General features: G+C 41.6%; 1 protein-coding gene across 1 annotated transcript; it reads left to right on the forward strand.

The window, feature by feature from the left end:
• Positions 1-3,817: 3,817 nt before the first annotated feature.
• On the forward strand, positions 3,818-24,299 carry PPP1R17 (protein phosphatase 1 regulatory subunit 17). Its single transcript, XM_005515719.3, has 5 exons — positions 3,818-4,595; positions 11,761-11,873; positions 13,695-13,847; positions 15,767-15,928; positions 22,683-24,299. Exons 2-5 carry the CDS (start codon positions 11,792-11,794, stop codon positions 22,760-22,762), a joined length of 477 nt encoding a protein of 158 aa, XP_005515776.1. The 5' UTR covers positions 3,818-4,595; positions 11,761-11,791; the 3' UTR covers positions 22,763-24,299.
• The last annotated feature ends 235 nt before the right edge of the window (positions 24,300-24,534 follow it).

Genomic DNA, 24,534 nt, shown 5'->3' on the forward strand with positions numbered 1-24,534 from the left:
AGCACCTAAATAACCAGAGTAAGAAGTTAGAGGGTAGGATGAGAAATGGCAGTGGGTGCTCCAGGAAAAGGAGCAACATGACAGATCTAACATCCCCAGAAAGGGAAGGAGAAAGCCTTCTCTCAAAGAGAAAGGGCAGCTTTCACCCCCACCCTGGCTTCTACCTTGTTCCATGCTGCATAAGAGCGACACATTTAAGGAGATGCACAAGTTACATGGGCCAGAGGTCATCTGCTACTGCTTTGTTCCAAGTCTCCCTGGAATATAGTTTTCCACTACCATCTGCCAGCTGCTGGATTTATACATCTGTCTTTCCCTAAAAGTAACCCCCTCAAAGCCCCCTGACATAAGGATAGATGAAAACTGTGGATCAGAGTGCTTAGGAGCACCGAACTTGAAAACTTTTCTCCCTCATTTCAAGGCACATCCTTCTCTTTCCTTGTTTCCTCCTGGCTCACTCCTCCTGAAGAGAGCAGGAAGACTTGGTTACAGACTAGACACAACAGAAAATGTTAAATTATCTATCTAAATGTAAAAGCACATGTTAATCTACAGGCAGTTTCATATCGACTTAGTGTGATACATTTTTCCCTTGGCTTTGCACAAGGAGCCTTGGCATGACTCTCCGACTCTTGACATAGAAACTCCTTTTGCCACTCTAAATGGGGTTATTCTCTTCCAGCCTCTTAGGTTTCCTTCATAATCCCCCTAACCTTTGCAGGGGCAGCAGGAAGGACGTTCACATGAGAGCCATCTGTCAGGTTAGATACAAATCCCAGACTGCTCTGAGCCTCAGAGACTGCTCCAGCCTCAAAGACTTCACTCAGCAGTACAACAAACACAGATGGTTTCCCTCTTGGACCCAGGACAAATGTGCTGCCTTTCAGGACATGGCAATGATTTTCTTAAAGTACGCCTTCTGTTTAAAAAACATGAACTATATATATGTCTGAGTCTGTGATAAATGCAACTTACGCCCCTATATGCATATTCTCTTATATATAAGGAAAAAATGTAGATGTTTATAATAATTTGTCTGAAAAGTTAGGCTCATTGAATGTGGGTTTCAATCTATTGCACTTCTAACCTCCACAACTTATAGGGAAACCACCAAAGACAAGTGTTGACTGTACCTCAAGCAATCTGATAAAAAAACAGCACTGCACAATGATCTACTGGTAGAACTGCTCTGGCTGCAAGGTAATTTATTTCATCAACCATAGCCTGTTTTATACCTACACCAACACTTAGAAAGTGACTAAATGAATAAATTGGTCCTTGAAAGATACAGTTCCTTAATTCTTTGTGTATAAATTGACTTTCGGCATGCACATGCTTGCAGTGGCTTAGAAGTTAGCATAAACCTGGACCAAACTTTCTGTACTGTGGAGTACGCTTTCACACAGAAATAAGCAGCAGAGGCTGAAGCTGGGCTTAAGCACATCAGGATAGTGTGAGCCGCGAGTTTGCTTATCTGAGGGAAACGTTATCTCAGATGTAACCACCTGCTACTGCATAGGGAACCTGCTTGAGGCTGGATTATTAACAGTTTTCAGATGCCTAAAACCTGTTAAAATGAAATCACCCTTCACTTCCGCCTTATCAGCACTTCTTAATTCATCGGAAAATAGTGCCAGGGGTTGAAAGTCAAATCTGAACAAACCATAATGTAAGGAGTTGAATACAACCCCCCACAGAACCACAGTGAAACATCGCCATATATACCTTTCATTGTACACTAGTTTTTAATGCCTTTCATGGTCTTCTGCAGTAGATATGGAATATGCAGAAGTGACAACTATGTCATCTTTAGGACAACAAGCTTCTTGGTACCGATAATCTGATTTTTTAATCTATCTGATTTTGGTCTTCAGTTTGGCCAGATTCAAAACGAGTTCATTGTGAGGAAAATTACAGCTGGAAAATAATCTTTACTGGTTACCACAGTAAGGAAAAGCCAGCTGTGCTTGCATTGCAAAACCAACGGTAGAAATACTATCAACCAGCAAACATAACATCAAGGGGTACCATGCATCTCTCAAGAAATCACTTTCTTGTGCTGTGCTGAAAAGCTTCAGTAAGCTAACTTTTTGGTATAGAAAAAGAAAGTTCAAACAGGAAAAAAAGTATCAAAGGAAGACCAAATTCTCACTGCCCTTTGGGCTTTTGAAAATTTGATGTTTGAATTACAAACCAAGCCAGAAACAAACACAAAAATAACAAAGGCATCAGAAGGTAATAGCTGTATCTACATACAACACACATGTGTGTGTGTTTGTATATATATGTTTTATATGCATATATGTACATATATGTGTGTGCATGTGTTTGTGTATTTATCTGGTTTCTGTTAGATTGCCTTCTCCTTTCCCATCTCTCTTCCAAAGCACTAGCCTGGAAACTTTTAAACATGTGCTTATCTTTAATTACATGCGTAGTTCCCCAAGTGCTGATGGGAATACTTGTGTACAAGAGAATAGGGTTAAAGTGCAGATTTATTACAGACTCAGACTATTTTCCAGGCTGTGTTTGTGAAATAAGTGAACAGGAAGGATTAGAAAGCTGGAAGGAGTCCCAACCCTCTTACAAACAGGACAACAACTGTAAACATTTAAAAGATCAGATTTAGGAGTAAATCCTCCATCACACTGGTAATGTGACAGCCCCTCTGGAAAGGCTGACATACAGCTGCTGCCACAGTAAAATGCGTCAAGGTACCTGACAAATACAGGGGGTGACTAGGGTCGAATGTGTGACATTGCTGAGTGTGATAGACCACTTTCCTAATGAGTAAAGCTGTCCTGTAACATTCCCAAAGCATCCTGGGGATCTGGCGACTAGAACAAGAAATTATTTTTCTCATCCTCAAGGAATTTTCCCAGTGCTATAAATGACTGACTGACTGACTTCTTCAACCAGGACAAGGTGTAAAAAGGCAATCCTGGGCTGATTTTTCAAAAATATATTTCTGATTTGAGTGTTTTGCTTCATCAGCCTGTTTTTCAGTGGTCTCATTCTGATTTTTCTGAGTTCATAGGAAAATATGAAATAACTCGTCTTTCTCAGTAAAAGTCACTTCAGTGTAAAAATAGAGGGGTTTTTTAAAAATTAAAATTCACTGCAACAGAGAGGTCTTGACAACATTGAAAGTAAAATCAAAGTTATAGGGAAATGAGAAACTCATCTTTTATGAGCAGTCTGGAAGAGTTCTGGGTTTTTTTTTTGTTTGGTTTGGTTTTAGTTTGTGTTTGTTTGTCTTCAGTTAGAAATCTTGCAAAAAAAAGATCTTAGTGTATTTAGGAGCCTACGCCTCATTTTTTTTCAGGAGCGTTTTAAGCATTTATGAGCTTGCTTTTAAAAAATGGGTCTCTGAGACATCTAAACACACGTAACTCTGTGAGGTAGTGAACGTGCTTGTCTCCCACAGACATTGATGGGGAAAGCTCACAGTTCTTCCAGGTGGTGTCTTTAGAGCATTTAATGTGCTTGGCACTTTGCAAAACCACACCCGAAACAAACAGGATCCAAGGGTGCTGCACACTTCGCCGGGCTGGGAATGAGCACTTTGCCCCTTTGGGCCTCCTGTACAATATATTATTTATGAAAGAAACCTTGGCTAATTTAAAGAATGCAGTGCATGTCAGTGATGTTGAATTTCAGTTGCTGAGGAGTGGGGGAACAGAGGAGGAGGAGATATAACTGCAACTATGAGCATTCACAGTTTTTAGAGATGTTTTAATAAAGGGACATCGACAAAGGCATTTTTGTTGCAGATGAATACTAAGAGAGGGGCAGTGTCCAGTCCCACCACTGAGTAGAGTGTTTCTCCCAGAGCTTTTCCAACATCAGGCATATTTGTATATTTTTCCCTCAGTTGAAATAACAGCTCCGTCCAAAGGCATGGGCTAAAATAGGAGAGACTGGTCTCTACTGGCAAACAACTAGCAGCCACAGAAGACTCCCTACCTGGCCCCATAAATACCAAGCTTGTATAACTAGTTGTGGCCAGATACATACACAAACACCACAGTCATTGCTGAACCTCAGCTCTGGAGACTGTGTCCATCACTTTTAATGCTTATGGTGCTGCTCCTAGACATGTGCCCTGCCTCCTCGTTTGCTCCACTTTTATCCTCAGCTCTCCCCTGGGTCCCAGACGGCATCAGCCTCGCTCCCTCCCCTTGCCATTTTCCTCACGCCTCTTGACACAGCGGCTGCAGCTCGCTCTTCGGCTCTTTGCCGAGGCTTTTGCATCCTTCCCTGCTTCTCTGAGAGCAGCAGCGTCTGCGGCTCTGGGTCACTGGGTGGCAAAGATGCCTTTGCCTTGAGGCGCCGCCGGTCTCCCCCGTCCTGTTCCCTCGTCTTCGGCCTCAGCAACTCGGCGAAGAGGAAGGAAACAGGGTGACAAGCCACCGGCGCGGCTCCAGAACGGTGATGCTCTGCCCCAGCCCCCCGGAGGACTCCTGAGCACCGCGTTGCCATAGTGACAGCTCCGGCGCCTCCCTAGATAAGGCGGGAGCATCAGCTGCAGCCCCAGCTCCGGAAAGGTCCCGCTCCAGCCGAATCGCACCCTCCCCACCGCCTCACACCGCTTCGTAAGTACTTCATCAACACCCCAACACCCTTCCCTCCGCCTGGCTGCCTTATTTTTTTTTTTCTTCTTTTTTTTTTTTTTTTTTTTTTTTTTCTTCTTTAACAGCCACCACCACCAAGGCAAATCACTCATGTCACTCATGGGGACCAGCAGGAAAGGGAAAGCCCAGGGTCCCCACTCTGTGGGGAGGAGGGGGCTGGGGATGGTCTCACGCATGAAAAGCTGGGATGTGATCGCACTGAGGCGGGAATGCAGGGATGGGGTCATGGGGACGAGAGTGCTTTGGAGAAAACTGCTTCAACTAACTTTAGCTGCTGGGACCATTCACAAGCAGATAATACAAGCCAGCAGAGTGGGAACGGGTATCAGGGCTTTTGATCTCACTACGAAGAGTTGGCATGTGGGAGGGTTAGTTTGTACCTCAATTAAATAAATAAGAGAGACTTTCTATTTTTTATTATCTCCAAAGACAAAAACTTTCTGATCAGGATGTGTGCAAATGTGTCTTACATTCTTTTCCCATCAATCAAAGTGTACTTCTTGTTTATTTTTTGTGCTTTGTTTTGTTTTGCTGGAGTTTTTTCAGTTGGTTGGGGTTTTTTGTTTGTGTGTTGTTTTGTTTTGGTTTTTTTTGACAAGTTTATGGAAGGTCGTGGGAGTCAGTCCACAGCCCAACCAGGGTTTTGAAGTAGCCCCCAGAAGTGCACTGTGTGAGAGAGGAAGCTGCTCCCAGACAATTCCACGGGATTTCTGCATCCACACGATTAGTAGCAAAAGTTTTGTGTGGAGGGAGGCACCTGGATCAGGCTTCCAAATATCTGTTTCCTTAAAAGTTTGAAGTATGCTTTAAAAAAATAAAAATCTGACAATAATGCCTGGAGCCTAGTGCCCAAATAATTGAAGAAGAAACTCTGTTGAACAGCATGGGGCCATTTTCTGTACCCTGGAAAACATTGCTCCAATGCAGTAATGTTAAATGCGTACTGAAATGTGCAATGAAAAGTTTGGAATGTAAAGCAGAAACAACCAGAATCTATTTTTAGGGCATGTATTTCCCACTCTGACTGCAGCAGACAAGTTGTTCACAAGCTTTGTTCACGAGATTTTCCCAGAAATTCATTGTAAAGGGGCTGGGATAGGACTGGGGTATAAGTAAAAGTGCCTGTTGTCTGCTCAAGGACCCAGGGTTGCCTGCTGAGTGCAGGCAGAAGGAGCTGAACACAGTAAGGTGTGGTACCATTCCCCTTGGCCCTTGAGATGTTTCAGATGAGCTCTGTGGTGGGAAGAGGGATGCAACATGACTACATGTGGATGATAGTATCTTATTCCTTCTTTACACCTTTGTAAATTACTTTGTGCAAATAAGGATATGCGACAGAAGGAAGGACAGGTCTGTCTTTGCCTCCCATGTAGGTTTAGGGAGGGAAGAGTAGAGCAGGTAAGGTTGCTGGGAGCCTGCCCATCCCTCTTTGCTTGTGTGTTTATTGCAACCAGACAGAGAGGGGCAAACCAATTAAAAACAACAACAAAAAAATCAAAATCTGTCATGGAGGGGATGTCATAGAGGATATGGGAGGAGATGCATCAGTCTCAGAGGGCAAATCCTGATGCCTGAGCAGCTCTTTGGGCAGGGTAGTGAAGCGCTGCCCTCAGTTCAAGCTGTGCTGTATCTGTTACAGCCCAGCCTCTGCCTCATGTCTGCACAGAGAAGCACACTGTAGGACATTCCCACTTGTTCCCATTTCCAATTGTCAAGTGCATCAGCAGCAGCAAGGCCAGGCCCATGTGTACAGGCTTGCAGACAAGCATGTGTGCGTGCTGTCCCACCCCAGAGCCCCAGTTGCCTCTGTTTCTGCTCTCAAAATTGCCTTCTTCCTGAAACCAGAAAGCTGGACTCAAACAAGGGATAGGACAAGTTTATACCAGGAGGATAATTCACCCCAGGCTGCCCATAATCTATTTTAGCTTTTCAGACCCCTTGCAGCAAATGCCATTAGAAGAAAAGCAAGGAGCGAGACACAATTTCCCCCACCCCTTTGACAAGGAGTATGTAGTCTTGCACTGCAGTGATCTGACTGCTCCCAGAATGATATCATGTTGTCCATGGCAAGCAAATATTCTTATGAAGTGCTCTGGATCCAGAAGAAGATAGGTATATAGTGTCATACAGGCTTCTGCAGCAACATTATTATTAACCTACAAAAAACCCCCAACTTACTGAACTTAAACCGCCTGCTGCCATCCAACAAGGATGCTCTCAAGAGTACAGTTATTTATGTAGGATTCTTGTCAACATACCAATGTTGGTGTTCTTTTTTTTTTGTTTGCTTGTTTTTTTATGATTATGCATGTCCTGCAATATAGTGCATGTTTTTTCTTGGGGATTTTGTCAATTGTGGAAGCAAAACATTCCCTTGAAAGAAAAGAAAAAACTAAACAACCCACATGCTTGTGGACAACACCACATGGAATACCGAAGTCCTCACAAGCACAGACCTTACAAAGGGCCAGTTCAAAAATTCTAAGTATTCAGCATACAAGGGAATGACATGTGTGTCTCACAAGTCATGCCCTTAATGTACAATGGAAAGGACTACGGACATCGATGCCCATTTAGCCCCTGTAAACTTGGATAAGAATTGCAGATCAGAAATTCACTTCTCCATCTTATAGGTAAGAATGAATGCCTACCGATAAGTTATTTGAGAACTGTGTTGTGCCTTGAGGCTGGATACAAATATATATAGGTACCTAATTTCCATGTAGCTGCATAGCACCTACAATCGTTTAAATCCTGAGAGCAGGCAAGAAGCACAGGTTTAACTTTCCCCTAATACAAAGCCATTTCTGTGCCTGGTTCAGGATCAAATTAAAAAAGTCCAGCTCTTTAGTTTTGTTCTCAAAGCTTTAGTTTTCTACCTTTCAAGATAGATTTCTCTCATGAGATTTCATTTCAAGTTGGTTTAAATGTCACATGATCAGATGGCCTCAAAATATTCACATTATTTTGGTAGAAATATGTGAGAGTAGCTGTGCTGAATAATCCCTAAACACTAGCCTGATTATTTGAGACAAATATCTACATTAAACCAAATGCACATTAAAATGGGAAACCAAAACTAACCTCTTTGTCCATCTCTAGGCAAAATATTTTTACCTAATGCAAGAATAGAACAGGATGGACTTCTTGATGAAGCCCAACAATTTAAGCAAAGATTCTATTATTTGGATGAATCTATGTGTTTTAAGACTATTTTATTGAGTGGTAAGAGCTGTACATCTGTTTTCTGTGAATAGCTTTATCCAGGCATTTTAACCAAGCCTATGCAGCAACTGAGAATTATGGAAAAAGTTAACAAGTATTAGAGTGTGCTTTAAACTACCTTGAAATCCATCAGTACCAAAGGTGATATCTAGAAAGTGAAAAGTTCAGATATTTGCTATCTGAACTGGCATCTCCTACCACTGAGTCCTGCTGTTATATGACAGTGACTTAGCATGAGGACTAGTCCACATGAGACTGAAGTAGCTTCTAGTTGTACCTGCACTTTTCAGTCTGCCTTGTCATTCCTTGCTCTTCTCTGTCTGTAAGCAGAGCCAATCCTATTGAATGTCAAACACTTTTACAAGTAGCAAATGCAAAAACCATGTAGGCAAAGCTAGAACTTGCCTCTACCTGTATGGAAGCATTTAAGGTGTCTCTATCAGCTCTGTCTTTTCCCAAAAGAGACTCCAGGTGACTCCTTTAGGCTCTGCAGGGGGGTGGTACAGCCTAGCCGCACTGTACCAAATTCTCAGGTTAAATCACTATTGAATATGGAAAAATCTATATCCATTTCAGGAAGTGTCTCCTGCTGAGTGTGATTTAGAGCTCCACTGTAACCACTACAGTTGCACAAAGGATGAATGGGGCTCATTATGTCAAGAGATATCACAGAGTGCAAGAAAAAAACCCAACTTGGTCCATCACGTAAATAGCAAGCATTACCTTCCAAGGTGACTGACAGCAGCAGAGAGCACAAACCATGCTTGCATGGAGGCTGTGGAGGGGTTTTGATAGATAAAGATTTGTTGCTGAATTAGTCAGGCTCAAAGGAATCTCAAGGCCTCTTCGAGAAGCTGAGATCAGAATCTGCTGTGAGAAAGAGGGGCGTTCCACAATCACCAGGGTCCTGGCGTGGCGTGAATCATCGGACGTATCATCAGTGAGACTCCAGTGCATGGACAGCCCATGATACTCATTTAGCGAATTGGAGCGTGGACGCGTGATTAGAATATAGTTACGTATATAAGGAGACTTATTTCTGTAATAAATGGCTTTAGCGTGATTCACATTGAATCGACTTGTTTTGCTGAGTCCTTATTTCGCTCCAACAGGAGGCTGCTAGGAAAAGAGTTGCACTTAACACAGGAAAAATCCGAGAATGTGCTTGCATTTGTAAACACATTTAATGACTTCATACAGTCCCCGTAACAGAGTCTTCCTTCCCATGTGAAACAGCACTGGGGAATCTGTTTCTTTAGTGGTGGGAAATGATTTTAGTGGTTTGGGAAAGCACCACTATAATGCTCACATACATCACCTTGCCTTTGAACAAAAGCTCTGTGTGTGATGCACAGCGACAGGATGTAACAGCACTCACAGTTTCGCATATCATATGCAATATATATACACCCAAGATACCTTTTAGTAATCTTTCTCTTTTTATTCTTTTGTCACACAGCCTGTCACAATGTGCAGTGTGGAAACACTTTTGTAAGCTAGGCAATGCTGGCTGCAGGGCAAACTTATTTTTTTAAAAAGGGGAAGGTGTCAGAATCTAGGCTGTAAAGCCATATTTTAAAGCACTGAAGATGCCAGGGGCTTGGCATCTGTGACTATGAAAATGTGAAGACAGATCTAAGAGATTTATTTTAGAATACTATTTTTTCAAACAACGCTATTAAGAAAAAATCATTAAGGAAGTCTCTCGTAATCTGCATATACCAGTCCTACATTAAGTGTTTACAATGCTTATTTTTTATTAGGTGAAAATCAAAGAAAAGTTAATAATATTTTATAAAGAATTTCCAGTCTGTATAATTGACTACCAAATTTACATTTAAATTTTACTATCTATTCTCAGCTCTTTTGCCTCAAAACCTGTTCAAAACAAGTCCATAGTGTCTTAAATGGTATCACTGATTTTACTGAAAACTTTCTAAACAGAGTACCCTTCAGAAAAGAGCATTTTCCTTGCAATCATAATATTTAGTCAGTGTGCCTTAATCAAATCCAATAAAAATCAAACGGCACTGAAGGAAAAAAAAACCACTCTCAAATCACAAAATGCAGTGTGAGCCTTCATATGGTCAGATAATAATTTGTTGTTTTAAATTAAATTATGACTGCTCCATTTTAAGCCATGGGTATAGCTTATTTATACAGTGGATAAACAGAACAAGCATACCATGCTAAGGTGCATTCAAAGATTTCTTTATGCAGCGTCTTTCCAAGTGGAAGATTATTTTTTTCTGTAAATGCAAGCAAAGTCTCCAGGTAGTAAAATCCTTTAGTACAGATGCGAGGCTGGACAGGGACAGCTCTGCAGTGAACAGCAGGAGGTCAAAGCCCTTATCCACGCCTGATTCAGTAAAGTATTTATAAATACATAGAATTTTACAATTTTTTGTGAATTTTGAATACTGAAGAGTATAGGAGTTAATCCCATATGAACTTTATGAGTCAGTGTTCCTGACCTTTATTACTGTCCGCCAGTGTTGCTTCGATTACTTTGAAGTCCCTGGAGTTTTTCCATCCCCTGAAGAATTACCTCAGTGCACGATTATAAGTGTGACCTTTCATATTTTGTTTGGCAAATATTTATGCGACTGGATTTTGCTTGAGGATTAATTGTTCTTTTATAGATGCAAGTTTAGTCATAGAAATGAGGTTAACTCCCCTACTGTTCTGTTTCTTGTTAACAACCACTGCAATTTACAGATAAATAAGTAATTACCTCCAGCAAGATTAAAACAAACAACCCCAGTACAGTTTCCTATTTTCCTATCCACCTTTCAACTGATTTTCTCCAGCTGCCTTTTCTTTCACCTTTCTCTTTATTTACCTTTTCTTCTCCACCTCCCCTATATTTCTCTGTTTTTCCCAGTTCCTCCTTTCTTTTACTATTCATGTTGTCTCGTGTTGTGGTTTGTTTTTTTATCTTCCTCATTGCCTTCCTCTTCCCTATGAGGCAGTCACAGTCTGTTCTTGTTCCCCAAAAACAGAGAACAGAGGTTATAAGAGACTACAACAGCTGTTGCTGGCTGAGGGGAGATATCCAGATTGCTCAGATCCCATCTTCAGGTTGAAGTTTTTTCCTTTAATATTGCTGTGTCATTTTGAAAGGTTTCTGCTAAACAATCAGCAGTAAAAAAGGGTATAATTTCCTTCTTCCTGTGATGGCCCCAGGGTGACAGAGCTTGGGGGATGCTGGGGGAGCTCAGGTATTATGCTGGGCTCCAGGACCACCTGCAGTGGTGAATAAAGGGGAATAAAACCAGCCAAAACAGCAATCCAGTGAGACCTACAGAGCACGGGCACTTAAACACCTTTGTGAAACAGGCACCCACATCCTTACCAAGGTGATAACTCCACTTCATGCTGGCTTGGGCACCTGTGGGCACTGGCAACCTTTCAGCACTCATACCTGGGTATTCAGTGATACCCAAGCTCTCTTAGAAGAACTGGACTTGTAAGACTGACTCAACAGCATTCATAATTAAAGCTGTATTATACGATAAACGCCAAATATGAGCCTTAGTTTACAGCTGAAAAAAAATGGAGCAGAAAACCAGAACAAAACATTCTATTTCCCAGCATTTATATAGTGTATGTGATAGCACTTTCTGTATGATCAAAGTCTGTATTCTTCTGCAGAGCCAATGCATTTCCCGTGCTAGTGTGGGTTATTTACAGGAAGGTAGGTAGAAAAGATGGGGTATTGCATGTGTAACCAAGGCAGTGGATAAATGCATCTCTTAGCATGTGTGAGCAAAATTAGGCCAGTGACTGCCTGACAGAGAGCAGCTGGAAGACAAGAATTTCTCATGATATGGCTAGCAAGTGGATATGTAACACCAATATGTCTTTTTTATGTCATGCTGCCTTTTTTTTGTGTGTGTAGTAGTTTCAAAGGTGGGGAAAAACCCGTTTTGATGATGTCAACAGAATGTGTTCAACCACTTGATATCCCAGAAGACAGACTGGACAAGCGAGATTCACACTGTAACCATTTAGGTAAGTGTTATTAGATGATGTCATTGTAGTAATTAGAGAGATGATGTCTTCACGGCGTCAGGTCCTGTCCAGTGTCTGTTTTTCCCCTCAAGGAAAACAACTGAGCCCTCATGAAACCCAATAGATTGCACCTTCTGCTGACACTTCTGATGCCAGATGGAAAGGCAGAGTATTTTTCCCACATATTAGCTGAAGCTCTAGAGCAAAATTTAAGAGGAGAAAGGAAACAGTCACTGTTCTTTTCCCTGGTAGAAAAAGTAGAGTAGTTTCTTTGCTTATAGCACAATAACTGGAAGCTAGGACATAGATGAACCTTCCCTAAACATTTTTCCACGTACAACTTCAGTAAAATATTTCAAACACTTCTTTTTCCTCCACTGGGGTGACTTTCTAAATACTTTTTCTCCTTCATTGCCAACCTGTTTCATCTCTTGAACCTCTTTCATACATCATTTTTTCACCGAGAGTACCAGAGGCATCTTTGCTCCACTACACTCCTAAATACCAGACTTCATACTAGACAGATGCGATTTCTGCATATTCATGGTCTTTGCCTCTGCTTCAAATGCTATTACTTCACTCCTGCCTTTCAAAATTGTCATGAAGATTTAGCAACCCAGAAACAAAAATCCATTTATTTGTTGTTACCCTTGTGATGACAATAACGAAACACAAATGCAATTTCACTTGCTTATCAAAAAGAAAAAAAAAAAAGTCTTACTGCAGGCAGGCACAATTTTATAAACTTTGTTTTCTTTACCTAGTCTGCAAGGAAGATAATCTAGTTCTGCCTCTGCCACAAGGCATTTCCAGCCAAGGGCATCACTTCTACAATTACTGGCATACCAAACATAATTGTTCCATAAAATTACTAATTTAAATAAGTACAGAGCACATACCATCCTGCAGTCAGGAAACTGAGGTAGTAGAAGGTTAAATGAGCTCATTAGGGCCATGCAGAAAGCCTGTGAGGGCCAGCAAAAGACCTCACATCTTCCAATGACTTCACCTGGAGGTTGTCTTTCCCATGTTTACTTGCAGGCTTGCAGACATACGGCTGCCTCAAAGGGACTGACAGAGCCTGGAACAAAGTCCTGTTATACCCAAGCCTGCAATCAGGGGCTGGGTGGGGGTAGGGGACCCTGCTGAAGCCAAACAAGAAGCTATTAAGAAACTGAAGCATTGGTTTGCATGATGATACTAATGACAGGCTAAAATAAATATTTTCTGCTTGCATAAGCACCCAGAAATGCAGATCCTTACAGAAAAACCACCCGGATCATCTGAGTGAAGGCTTGTTTTGAGAGAAAACCAAAAATCTGTTGTAATGTTATGTAAATCAAAAGAGAATACCTTCTGCTCAGCGGCCCTGGAAATAAAGCCAGCTCTTGAAAGGAACAATATACTGGCTCAGTTTAGCAATACCTCAGGCTGAACCAACACATATAAATCTTTCCTTCACAGAAATGCCCTTGTAACTCTTGAAAACAGCCCGCGCGGTTAGTGCTGGATGAAACAGGGGTGGCCATGGAACCTCTGTACTTGAGGGTGAAGGCTTCCCTATGCCATGGAACACAGCTGCCCACAGCCCTCACCCTCTGCTTTATGTCTACCACCTCCAAAGCAGAAGTACCACCTAAGTCACTTGACTCCCACGTAGTATGGCACAGAGGCCTTTTGTACTGACTGTTTAAGAGATGTTTATCCACGGACATTTTAATCTATTTGAATGAAAGAAGTATTATTCAAGCTTTTCTTTTCACCATCTGGTTTATTATTTCCCTTCAGTTTCAGTATATATCCATTTTTTTTTTCCCCCAGATGATCTTTCAGAGCAGCTGATTAAGAGCTGTGACCTCAAAAAGAAACCAAGAAAAGGTAAAACCATCCAGGCTTCCCAAAACACTGAACAGGAGCAAAAAAAGCCAAGGAGAAAAGACACACCGGCTTTACACACCCCACCACCCCTAACAGGTGAGAAATACATCTCTTGACTTTGAAATCCCAGATCAGCTGAGGGGCTTGAATCTGCGCAAAGGTCCAGAGACCTTTATTCACTTATGTCCCCTTGGAGGTGGGCAAGAACACAGGTCCACGCCATGTGCACCTGGGAAAGCAGGCAAACAGAGAGGCCGAATTTCTCAAAGGCATTCCCTGTTAGATGAAGGATTTTCTCACAGGGTCTGGGAATACCAAGGTGAGTGGATACGTGTTCCTGAAACACATGTTCCCTTGGAGCTTGTAGTCTTAATGCCTTTACATGAATAATTATGTGTGCTTATCTGTACCTGCTGAGAGTTCAGAGAAGGGCAACAAAGCTGGTGAAGGTTCTAGAGCACAAGTCTGATAAGGAGCAGCTGAGGGAACTGGGGCTGTTCAGCCTGGGGAAAAGGAGGCTGAGGGAAGACCTGTCTATAACTACCTGAAAGGAGGTTGTAGCATGGAGGGTGTTGGTCTCTTCTCCCAAGTAGCAAGTGATAGGATGAGAAGAAATGGCCTCAAGTTGTGCCAAGGCAGGTTTAGATTGGGTATTAGGAAAAAAGATCTTCACAAAAAGAGTTGTGACACACTGGAACAGGCTTTCCAGGGAAGTGGTGGGGTCACCATCCCTGGAGGTGTTTAAAAGATGTGTAGATGAGGTTCTTAGGGATACGGTTTAGTGCTTGAGTTAGGTTAATGGTTAGACTCAGTGATCTTGAGGGTCTCTTCCAACCAAAATGATTCTGTGATTCTATGCTAGATGCCCAGATTAGATCTGGTCCAAAATCAAAGAGGATCCAGCTCAGCCCCTGCACTTTCTCATGCGATTTGTACCCAGCACTGAAAGGGAGGCTGAACAGGAGTAAGGCTGGGGGGAGATGGGAGAGGGACATGAGTCAGCTGCGGGTTGCTCCCCCTAGAAATCACAGGACTCTTGAGTTTATGGGGACTCTGGCAAAAGGCTGGTGTTTCGGGAAGCCAGAAACCACTGAAGCAACACAAGGCTCCTTGTAGGATGCTCCCTGCTGCTGTGCATCTACAGACCTCTGAGGTTCAAGAGCCAAATGCCACCAACCCGGGGAAGGGAAGAATGAGCAGGCGACTGCCACTGAAACCTGACGATCTTCCAAGACCATCAGCAGGAATAAATGTTTGTCACTTCTCTCTGCTAACAAGCACTCCTTGTTGTGCTCTCTGGGGAGAGAGCTGTGCTCTTTTATCTGCTGCATTTAGTTCTTCCCTTGCTGCACATACACAGAGGAGTTAGCCTGTAACTACTTGCATGGTCCCCTGCGTACCCACAAAAATTCACCAAGTCAAAAACAACCAGCTGGGATTTTCCAGTGTTTGTAATCCAGATATGGATGTTTAACTTCATTCACCTCTCACATGTATCTGCTCCTCAGCAATTCTCTTTTAAGGAAGAGCGGCTCAGAGGCTGGAGAGGTGCATTTTGTGCCCACAGTAGCCATATCATAAGAAAAAGCAGAGCTTCACTAGTTTAAATAGGCCATTTCTGTGTGGTCAAAATGCTCACATGCAGAAGCTTGACTACCTGTATGATTAAACTACTTTGACAAGATGTCTAAGTTTCTGGAATAGAAGACTGCACACATCTTTACCATGATTTCTGACGGGCTGCAGTTTAGTCCATTAAGTACAACTAGAAACCAGGTGGCCTGATAACATCATTGTCTAAAGCCTGTAGGATATAACTGACTTGGAGACATATACCACTGTAGAACCTGAAGAGTAGGTACACCGTGCAGAACTGATCATCCACTCATGCAGCCTTACTTCAGAGTAGTCATTGGGAAAGTTACACAGGTGCAAATTTCTTCCATGTGAACAAGGCTAAAGTGCTTGGGTTTTTTCTTTTCTTTTTTTTTTTTTTTTTCTTTTCTTACCTACAGACATACTTTCAGACTTTTCTGATAACCTGCTGAAAAGATATGGTATCACAGAGAAGCCACAGAGAGAGAGAGTGAGTCCAGGCTCTCAGATCACCGGACTGGAGCAGAAAAAGCCCAGGCGAAAAGATACACCTGCAATACACATTCCACCCTTGATAATAGGTAAGAAACTTAGGTAAAGGTGCTCCAAAGAGGAAGCAAAATGTGGCTACTGTCAGAGGTATGCTTGGGAGGAGGCTGGAAGGAGGTTGTTCTGCCCAGTGTACTTAGCAGTTCCTGCTGAACTGGACCTACTTGGTCAAGGTATATAATACCAGTTGAGGCTCATGGAAAGTCTTTTCCTTATTCCCTACTCATGCTTTTGGGATAGAAGGGAAGGGGACATAAGAGAAGACACAAAGTCACTTGATCATCTCTTGGAAACATGATCCTACTTTTGTGAAGGGCCAACTACTACCCTGCTTTTCAAACTGAGCACATACAAAGTTTTAGGTCACCAGCACTAACATAGCTCACACTGCCTCAAACAACCTGGAGTAAACCTGACCTGATTAATCTCCTCTTAACTCCACAGTCCCTGGCATGCACTGAGAAAACCAAGCTATGATGAATCATTAACAGCACCTTAAAGACAGTTCTGTGCTTCTGGCATAATACGCAGTGCAGCAGCTAATTTTCTTGAAGTGAGCCAGCCATGTTTTGGTCCTAAGACCCTTCGTTTGTTGAGTTTCCTATATTCCTCTACCACAGAAGAGCCTCAATTCATCAATACTTCTGAACATCTTGGAAGATGTGAAGCACTGTAAATGTTAGTTACTAATGCTAGCTAAAGCTGCAGGAAATAGTGTAAGTTTGCACGCTATGCTCTGGCCCTTTCTAGATCATGGGATGGAACAAAAAATGAATGAACGAACGAATGAATGAAAAAGAAACAAACAAACCCCATATTCAAAACTAGTGTCAAAACTGGAAAACACTGTTCCTTTAGAAATCTCTTGTATCAACCAGTTCTGCAGTGGGCTGGCACTACTGAGCAGTGAGGCACACTAGATTAAGAGGTCTTGAGACAGATACTTTGTTGCTGAGTGACTAAACAATAGCAGCTTAGTACCTCAAGGACCTGAGCTTCCACCTTGAATTTCCAGTACACCTAATAATTATAAGGTGTGCAAACAGCTTCATCAATCCAAATAGGCACCTGTATTTGTAGACATCTCCTTTCTTTGTGAATCTGAGCCTTCATAAATGACTTAAACACATGTAAGATTTTTTTTCATGTAATCAGTATGGGGCTCTCAAAAGCAGAGAGGAGTATGACTTAAGTCTGCAGGATCACAGCAGCAAACATGGTGAATACTAGTGCCTTGAATATTGATCTGCCTAAGGAAAGCACATTTTTTATTTGCTCATTGAACTCAATAGTCCCAATGGCTTGTGGCATCAGAGCTGCTGTGAGTCACTGGAAACCTGGTCCAATCATTTGCTGGCAGAAATGAAATTTATCATACAACTTCTGAGCCCAACTGCAAATGCTCCACTTCAAAATATTTATTATAGAGCACTGATAATGAACTGCTTATATAATTGCTGGAGGAAATTACCTGACATGTCACATAACAAATAAATTAGGTGGGAAACGATCGTACTCTTTTAGGGATCGATTCAGAAACAGATGCAGAGACAAAATTTATCAGACCATTGGTAATAAATATTAGTCTGGTGTATTATACTTGAAGCCAACCCTTCCTATGGTCCTTGGAGAAAAGATGAGTTTAAAAACACTCCCAAAAAAAGTTACCTTTGGCCATTTGTAGCACTTTTGAAGATGCTTTGTATCCTTTGCACTTCAGGGTACACACAGAGAAGGAGAATCTGAAAGTGGAACATGTTTGATAGAAATCAAAGGTGAAATATGTGACAGTGAAGCTGAGAGACTTGACTCGTTTGATTTAAATGTAACTGCCAGTTAAGAAGATGTAGCAGGGGTTAATTATTTTCTTGACCTGTCTCAACAACACTGTGGTTGGATTAGCATCTAGTCACTACTTCCTGTTTTGACCTTAGATTTAACTAGCTCAAGCAGGCACTTAAGGGAGGAATAAGAATCATTGTAAGGGACTTTACCTCCCACCTCCCATGAAGACTTCCTCTTTAACCTTTAATAATTTTCAAAGTGAAAAGAAGCTAATACAAGTTACATGGTAACAGAAACATGTTATGATCCCCAAATGATTTGGTCATCAAAAACAAAAATGGAAGACCACAAAAAAGAAAAGCACAGTGACCTTCAAACATGTGACAAAATTCAAACTGTGTGCATTTGCTGTTGTGGAATGATAAAAACTAATGCATTTTTCAGCTATTTGCAATTATACCCCTGATGACAATTTCTTGCCTACTGGTGATGCCACCTTCCAGCACTCAGCATGGATTCAGAGCAGCCTGCTAGATGCTGCCTCTCCCTGCAGACAACTTTTCCAGATCGTGTATTCTGGGTGCATTTTCCAATGACTGACCTGTGGCAGACTTCTGTCCATACAAGTGGCACAGGATGGGTTTGAATGCCTGAAGTTCCTTCCCTCCCTACTCTAAGGATACATATTTCCTTTTCAAGATACATACCAACATGCAGCGTTCAGCTGGTTGGAATTTGCCAGCGGTGGCTCTATGACTTGCTATGAAAAATTGACTCATTGTGGCTGTGGGCTAGTCCAATATTTACTACCTGTTTACTTTCAGGGTTATCCCATCAGGTAGCAGACAGAGCACAAACAAACGGCGCTCTTGCGGAACTGCTGTGCAAAATAGAACCTGAATTATAGACTTGGAGACCTGAGAAGCCCCGGCAGGGCTCTGTGTGCTAAATACATATAGACCAGCCTTTTGGTCCCTGTATCCCTCTTATTAGCACTGCTACTGTAAGCGGCACATTCAGTGCTGTGTGTATCCCTTGCGATCTGTTAATGAGGATTGTCCCCATTTCTAACATTTTCCCTTTAGATCCCTCCCAAACACCACTTTCAGATGCCAGTTCAAAAAAACTCCATGTAATTGTTTGTAGTAACAGAGCTTAATTACTAGATTATCTTTTCAAGCAGCTGTCCACACAAATAGCTTTATTGCAAATGTAGATAAAATAGCAGCTGTGTTATCTCTCTCTATTTTGACCAGCTGGTTATGAGCACTCTAGGATGGTTCTTCTCGGGTGGCCAGAGAGATTTTCTATCGCAAATAAAAGAAAGTCAAACAGACCATAACAAGTGATGAAAATTCATATATCTACAGGATGGCACATGATCCAAGTGAGAAGTAGAATAAGATTTACACCTTGCAAACATCCGAGGGAGCTGCTAAATTAGGATCTCTAAATGTTACTGTCTGCAGGAACCCATGGCTACCTGTTGTCTGCAGAAGGAGACTAAAGAAATCAGTCCTTAGCCAGCTTAAATGTCTAAGCCTGGGCATCACAAAGCTCTCCCCTACAAGCATCTGACTCCTGAATGTATTCAGCCTTCAAATTCCTACTGAAGTGGCACAAATAGCATTGTACCATGTGTGTACAAATGAGCCATGAGCAGAGGTCTCCACCAATGGCCAGTTCCCCTTCAGTCAGCCAGCTTTCTGAAGGGGTTAGACCAGGAGACAAAATATAATCACACTTCTAATGTTTAGGATTTTTTCCTCTCACATGATGGTAAATGATTTGAATCTGATTCAAAGCCCATACCCAGCTCTGGGACACTCTATTGCCATCCCCACTTAGCAATATATTTGATTAACTGAAGTATTTCTGAGAGCACTTCAGGCCTGTGGGTTTGAGCAAGAATGCAAACACATCTGTAAATATGGGAACGTGGCTCCTTAGGGTTTCTTAATCAGATCAGAGATAACTAGTAAAAACAGAGTTTCAAACCCCGATTCTCCCTCATGCCCTAGAAAATTAGTTAAGGTAGCTCCTTTAGGATAACATCAAGCCCCCCAGTGAAAAATCTGAGTGATTTAGGAGAAGTATAGCAGTTTAATGCCACCTCTTTCCCTTTTCCAGTGCAAGGGATGTGACTGGAATACTCCAACACTCTTCCAATCCAGCTGCAGGAGTTGTCTGTAGGCAGTCAAGGGAAATCGGTGCCATCTTGGTGGTTTTCTGATTTACAACTCAGGAGGAGTGGCTTGGATCTAGGTGGCATCTGGCAAATGGCTGATTTAATCCAACATCTGCCTCTGTTTGAGCTTCCTAACAGAAGCTCTCATGTCTTTGTGAGCTTTTGAGGTCCTAGTCTCTAGCTAAATATTGCAGGAAGGCTAAGTGATTTACTTAAATGGTAAACAGAGAAAGTCTGACTCACAAATGTTCCCCAGCTCCTAGTCCTGCTCCATCCTTTAAACCCAGAATTTCCAAACCACATTCAGTAAAGCACACTTTTCCCACAAGTGATCAATGGCATTATATCAAAGAGAAAAAACCTTTGTGTTACAGAAAAAATTCTAGCCAAGACATCCCATTTGTATCCTCTTTCCACTGTTACGCATTAGAAGTCTGATTTTAAGGCACATGCTTGTCCTTGAGGCTGCTGGTGATCCATGGTCTGGAAAGACCTGCAGCTCTAGGCTACATCCTCCTTGGAGCTCTGAATCCTGAACTCTGCTGGAAACCTTAGGCGTTCATCAGTCACAAAAGTGATTCATTGCTGATGATGCATCATCTTGCTATGGACTGTGGCAAGCGTCTGGCATGCCACTGATGTGGGTCCAGCTAAGAGCCATGGACCTCTGCTTGGCTGCTACCTTCCAGCTGTCTCTAGCATCTGCTCTATAAATGCTAGTTTGTATGCTATAATCAAGCTATCAGCATCACATAAACTTTTCCTTCATCACTTCATATTTAAAATACGAAATGCTATCACAAAGCACAGCACAGCTTTATTTAGCTGACATTCCTGATTCTGTATGCCTGAATTTATCCAAAAGACAGGTTAGCTCTCATCAAATGACCCATTGTAGCTTCATTGTAGCTTCACACTTTAAGCATAATTTAGCTGCTTTCCTCATTCCTCAAATGCCCCATGAAGAAAAAAATAACAGCAATAAAAACCTCACCCTCCCCTTAAAAACAACCACAACAGCAACAACATCAACAACACACCACAAAGACAACAGGGAAAAAAATGGTATTTGCTTAAGTTGTCTATATGAACAGAAGTCTGAGTGGGGAACATTTATATCCATCTCCATAAAATGGCATAGTTCTTTGCAGATAACAATGGTAGTTAGTGCTTGAACAAATGGAGTCCTTTGTGTTTCAAAATAATATTCATTCATGCCTTTCTGTTTATCTCATGGTCCCTCTGAAGCCAGGTAGTTCACAAGACCTACATATAAATTAAGCAGGAGCTAACCTAAATTAAGGGCAGTATAGGTTACTATTTTCATTAATTCATCCCCTCTTGAAAAGGTTCCAAAGTTGAAGAAAATCTTCCTGTGTGGTATTGCTCTATTTTCAGAGCTCGTCAAGACTGAAAGCCTTCTCTGTGAGAGGGCTTTCGATGCAGAGGAAAGCAAAACAGGTTGGTTTGACAGAACAGCTCAGCTGGTTAGTGCAGACTGAGAGTAAACAGCAGGAGACCGAATTAGGGACAGATTTCATTGATCTCGACCCAATGGTAACCCTCATACTGTTTTTAGACTATGTTAACCTTCACACCAAGGAATGTGGCCATAAAATACATCTTACAGGTCATTTGCTCTCTACTGGGAACAGGCAAAACCAACACAATATGTTAAAATAGAGATCAAGAACATTTTCTGTCTAATGCATTGTCCTCTCTTCTCTCAATTTATATAATTTCTAATAAAGAGAGCAGTTACAGTAACTGCAATATCTTGGTATTGCATAAAAGCCTCAAGATTTGTAAGGGGTGGACTTAATGTTTTAAGTATGGGAGACAGAAAAGAGAGAAAGAGGGACAGAGAGAAGAGGGAAGAGGCAGATACTTGTGGAAGGTATGATCCAAAACCTCTCCATATAATAGAGAAGGACTTTGGAATATGGTAGAGAAGGACTTTGGAAGAAGGTAACACTTGTACATGGAAAGATGCTTTCACATAGCATACCTACAGCTGATGAAAAGGTTTCCGGAATCCACACGGTGTGCTCAAACTGTGAAATCAAATTCCTTCCAATTTCATGGCATAATGTTCTTCAGTGCTTTCATGATGGGGATGACATCTTGTTTATCTTCTAGGATGGCTAGGCTTGAAAGCTTGTTAAGATCCCAAACTTCATTACCTCGTATACTGGCTCAAAGCCTTTAGTAATATACTGGAGTGTTTTAACATTGATCCTAAAACAGTTGCTTTTGCAATTTATTGGTACTATATCACTTCAATGGGGATGGCACTTGGCATGTGGGCATTCTAACATTTGTCTCTTTTTTCATCTGCATTTGCAAAATCTAAGTAATATTGCTGTATACATATAGAAAACAAGCAAGCATACACATGTTCACATAAACTGACTCAGTCACAAAGATTAATCAGAGCATTTATTTCATCATGCAAGCTCTTTCCCTTTACTACCTTCCCAAACCCTTTTAACAAACAGGTTCCCAGATGAAACTTCAGTGTCTCTTTTCACAGATAGCAGAAATACACTAGTTTTAAGAGTGTCTGATAAATTTAGCTAAAAATGCAGTGATACAGTTCTAGTTTGTTAAATATGAGGAGACCGATGTGCCAAAATAAATGCGAAGTAACTCCCATGATGTTGGAAAACTACACTAGGATCAATAAATTAGAATGGAAAGATTCTTCTTATGCTGATATTTTCTAAAGAAGTAATATTTTAAATCAACTCCTTTACTCTCTCTCTCTCTCTTCTTTTTTTTCTTGTGTGTGTGTGTGTCTTTCCGTTTCTAAGGAACTAAGCTGCTTACAGAAGAAAAGCAAACAGTGATTATGGAAGATGAAGAAAAGGATGGAGACACAATCCCCAGCTAAGATCACAGTGATATTTCCAGTAATGCAGTGTAAATAATTCTGGGTCATTCAAAGTGGCAGCACATAGGAAAAACAGTCCTTTCATTTTTATAAATAACAATTTTCTCAAGCATGTACTTGAATTTAAATTATCTTCAAGTGCTTATCTGCATCTCATGAAATCCCAGCAAGCGTCATAGGAAATGATGACAGAAATTTCACTTACTTGTGGGGTTGGAAGGATTCTCTTGGTGTACTAAAAACAGCTTCCCAGGATTTTTGTCAATGATGAATCCACCTCAAATCAGAACTATCTCTGTGCGGTGTGGTGATTAGGGTTAACATCAAAGACACCACCAATCCACTGTACCTGGCATGAGATTACAGAGCGGTTGGTAGCACAGGGCGGTAAAACATCAACTAATGATCCAAATTGCATTTCTTTCCTGACAATTCACTTAATTCGTCCAGGTTTCCTCTGCTGGAATAACACTGACCACAGTGCAAATTGCATGTGCAGAGCTGATGGGATAGATGGAGAGAGTGGGAGGGCAGGAACCCACTCTGAAATGTCCCCAAAATGCAAAGCAAACACTTCCGCTGCCTGTATCTGCTCCTAACTTGTATTTGTGAGGAGAAAAAGGTAGATTTACTGTAGTATAAAAACTTACAGCTAAGGACTGTCAACATGGATGCATCAAACAGGACAGAGGCCAGAGCTCTCAGAAGAGAAACATATGGGAAGTGCAGCGCCTGCCTCTTACACCAGGGTAGACTATGGATTTTTTTTCTTTCAAAGGTTTTATTTTTGGGTTGGTGAAAGATAAACTACTCGGATAGTTGATCCTTGTACTCCATACTTTTTTCTTTTGATACCTGCTTTTTAAACTGAGTCCTAGGTTGTCAGTTAGGAGGGGCTGTAACAAAAACCACAGCAGGAGAGTAAAACTTGAGTAAAAGGAACAGTGTTACTCAATGGCATACGTATGCTGCAAGGTGGAATAGCACCATGCGCTTTTTTAAGTAGTTTACCTCACTGAATCAATCAAGAACTGTTTTCACAGCCAGCTACAGCCTTCAGCATTTGTACAAACAGAGACAGGTACTTGTAGAATATTATACAAAATAGGTAGAACTGGGTATTTTTGTGCTTACCTTAATAGCTCTGTGTGCTGGATGGAGCAGCGCTGCCAGCTGGAGCCTTAGGTACATCAGCAGAGGTTAAAGATTATCTAGCCTGGCAGACTGAGTTTAGTTATCTTTTAAAAACCCCTAGGGAGACAGCTGAGGAGCACACTATTTTGGATTTCATTTGCCACAGTGACTGACCCAGCATCTTTCATGAGAACGCAGCCCATTCTCAGATATTCAGCTTCCAGATGTAATCAACAAGCTTATAATAAATAATCATGTATTAAAGTGTACAAGAAATCAGCTGTATTATTAATGGGATGCCTGATACCTAGGAGATGTATTTTTTTTATCCTGTTAATCTATCAGAGAGACAAGGTCATAGTTAATTCAGTAAAGTGTGTCACGGCAAGTATATGACAAGAAATATGTGTGATTTGAGTCTAGCTTTACCAGTCAAGTTGGTGAATATTTTCAGTGCACAATACAGGAAGAGTGAGGGCGTGGAGTCCTGAAAAGATTCAAATGAACATCAGCAATGGATTATCTATGAAAATGTACGTTTTTAGACATGAAGGCCCGTAACAACACAAGGCAGGAGCACAAATGGGATGTGACTGACTTCATTGCTCCAAAGAGGATCTGCTTCTGAGCCTGGGGAA

The sequence above is a fragment of the Columba livia genome, chromosome 2, assembly GCF_036013475.1.
Source record: "Columba livia isolate bColLiv1 breed racing homer chromosome 2, bColLiv1.pat.W.v2, whole genome shotgun sequence".
In the NCBI taxonomy this organism is placed as follows: domain Eukaryota; kingdom Metazoa; phylum Chordata; class Aves; order Columbiformes; family Columbidae; genus Columba; species Columba livia.